The 3,151-nt window shown below is 35.2% G+C and overlaps 1 protein-coding gene across 1 annotated transcript; it reads left to right on the forward strand.

The window, feature by feature from the left end:
* The first annotated feature begins 1,053 nt into the window (after window positions 1-1,053).
* Window positions 1,054-2,654, forward strand: LOC102660383 (uncharacterized). The gene is made up of 5 exons (XM_006598491.1): window positions 1,054-1,193; window positions 1,358-1,529; window positions 1,774-1,905; window positions 2,081-2,239; window positions 2,373-2,654. The coding sequence occupies exons 1-5, from the start codon at window positions 1,054-1,056 to the stop codon at window positions 2,652-2,654; spliced, it is 885 nt and encodes a 294-aa protein (XP_006598554.1).
* The last annotated feature ends 497 nt before the right edge of the window (window positions 2,655-3,151 follow it).

Raw genomic sequence — 3,151 nt, forward strand, 5'->3', positions numbered from 1 at the left:
CCTTCTTCCCCTCTAGCTTATTATCGTGTTATTAGCTCGTGCGAATTCTTGTAGTACAGATGGTCTTCCAATAGGAATAATTTTCTGTAGTTAGCTTGAACGTATCTCCATCATGAGTGACAACTCTCTCCATCTTGAATTACACATGATAATAGCTCCCCTCGAACTAGGCGAGATTTGATACCACTGTTGGGAAACATCAGTACTATTTTCCCTCTCTGTAGTTTCAAAATAGGCACTTAGCAAAAATGGAAAAAACAAGAATAGAAAGTAGAAGAATGACACTAAGAATTTTTAACATGGAAAACCCTTTCAATGTCAAAGGTAAAAACCATGGGACCAAGCCAGTAAATATCTCCACCATTAAAAAGTATGATTACAATGACTCTTTTAATACAAGAGAATATCTCTCAACCTCACCCAACAAGGATGGTTTACAATTTCTCTAAACTCTCACCAAATGTGGTGGAAACTAGAACTCTCTTTCTTACTATCATTCTTGCTTTGCTTCTCTTTGGATGGGTTACTCCAATTCTTCACAAGCCTCCCTATTTATAGGAGAGGGATGTGGCTTCCTTCAAGAGTGAGTGGTAGATGCCGATAAATGAGTTACATTCACAAAGTTCCTTGTAACTCCAATCTTCACTTTCCTAAGTGGAGTGGGTTAGTTTCAAGGTCAACGAAACCATTTCCAAGTCCTTGGAAAGTGCTCCACAACTTCTTATGCATGCCTTGGAATGTGCTCCTCAATTTCTTATGTATTTGAATTTGCATGTTTACTTGAATGTGAACCAACCTTAATTATGGAGGAATTTCCAACAAAAACCCCTTTTATAGCTTCGTGAATAAAGTACTACATCATTTGAATACTTTGAGCATACATAGTTCATGTCTTTCTCTTTCAAAGAGTTATGCTCTTTCCCATGTTAATAAGTGGATATCTCATATTTTAAATTTGAGAGTAAAAAAGCTTTATGTCTATTCCAAAAAGAACTCTACGTTTGCTTGGATTCACTTTTGCAATCCCATTCCTTAGAGGTATTGGAATTGGAAATGAATAATTTTGTTATCAAAGTTCCCAACATTGTTTCTCTTTCATCCCTCACTGTCCTTGAATTGTCCAGAATCAATCTTACCAGTGTCTCTTCTACTGACTCGCATGATCTGACCCTTAACTTCCCAGTTCTTAGAGAGTATTCGACAAAAAATTACACCTGGTTTAACACAAAGGAAGTCACTTTTGAAGTTCCTCTCCTTGAAGTGCTTTTAATAAAACATAGTACTAGTTTAGACATATCTTATGACGCACATACTATAATCAATTTTTGTTCCCTCATCTTACAAAGTTTTCTTATAGAGGTCACATACCAGACACCATTTTGTTCAATTTAGACCTATCTACAACACACATTGCTTCAACTACTATTGATCCACACAAGTTTGAGAAGGAAGACACACCATTTCTTTCTTGTGAGCTTCGGAAACAATTCAATAATAATGTGGGATGTCTCAAGTTTGAGCAGTTGGAGGTATGCTTCCTTGCTTCACCCTTTGCTTGCCATAAATATCAATAGCAATGAAATTTAATGAGATCCATATTTCCTTACTTGAGAATATAGAAACATTTTACCTTCTCTTAATGCTATATGGAAGACAAATCTTTATTAAATATGTTGTTTTATTAGTGTTGTTGTTGTTGTTTTGTTGTGTTTTATATATAAAGTATAATATTTGAAACTATACAAACAGTTTTTTGCCCCCTTTGTCACTCAGGCACTCGCATTCCCACAAGATGATATTCCTGCATTTGGAATGTTGAGTTGTCTGGAGCTAGGGAAAGTTACTAGTGAATTTTTGCTAAACTTGCTTCTAAAGACACCATCTCTCAATACTCTCATTATCAAGGTTAGTAATTCATTGATCTAAATTCCTTTGATTATATTTTCTAACACTAATCCATAGATACATAGTCTAAGGAATTTTGTGATGACTACTGATTTGCTTTAGTTAGTTATTATAATTAGTAATTCTAATTATATTTTTATGTCATTTAGTTCTTGTCATGCACTATAATTATTAGGAACTACTTGAATTTGATGAAGAGCTCTCGAATCTGGATAAAGTGCCTTCTTGTTTTATATCTAACCTTATAATGGTGAATTTTGGAAGACTCAATGGTGATCAGTACGAGCTAAGTTTTGCAAAATTTGCAATGCAAAATGCTCAGGTCTTGGAGAGGGTGAGTTTCATGCCTACTTGTTTTCTATGCATTGTACGCAGGAGGAGGAGGAGGTTCAAAAATGTTAAAGAAAATATACTGCCATTTAAGAGAAGTGCTACATTTGTGTTTATCGAATTTACATCCATTTAAGAGGAGGATCAGGACTGTAATGGCATTTCGTGCTTATTATATTTGTTCCAGTTTATTCTTACCAAAGTTAATCAATCAAAGACTATCGTCTTGGAATGCTAACCATCTCTCCTTTGCCAAGCGAGTTACTCTTGTTAAGTTAGTGATGCAAGCACTGCCTTCCCATGTGATGCAAACATCTTTTCTTCCCAGGGCTGTTTGTGATGTGGTGGATGAGAAGTGTAGGAGTTTTGTTTGGGGGGATTCTGAAAATCAGCAGAAGATTCTAATAGAAATTGGATAATAATGACTAAATTTTATATAAACACTCTGCAGGAATTATTCTTTCCAAAACAGAGACAGAATTACAACAATTAGAATCAGAATATTCACTCAAACAAGCCAAGATTTCGAGAGCTTGGTTCTCTCCCTCCCAAGGTCTAAACCACACATCTTCAGGATAACCAGAATATGATTCGGTTTTTCCTTCTTATTCTACACATAGCCATAACTGCCTAATTAAAATAATTGTTCCTAATAAACTGCACCTAATAATAGTAACTGCTGTCCTATTAAAACTAACTGCTAACTATTCCTAATAAACTGCTCCTAATAATAGTAACTGTTATCCTATTGAAATTAACTGCTATTGACAACACATAACAATTATTTTCCCCCCTTCTCTTATAAACATTCTTTATAAGAGGTCTAACAATACTCCCCCCCAAAAGAGTCACCTTGTCCTCAAGGTGAAATGAGGGAAACTATTCCTTGATGACTTCCATGGATTCCCAAGTGGCT

Source organism: Glycine max, chromosome 15, assembly GCF_000004515.6.
Source record: "Glycine max cultivar Williams 82 chromosome 15, Glycine_max_v4.0, whole genome shotgun sequence".
NCBI lineage: Eukaryota > Viridiplantae > Streptophyta > Magnoliopsida > Fabales > Fabaceae > Glycine > Glycine max.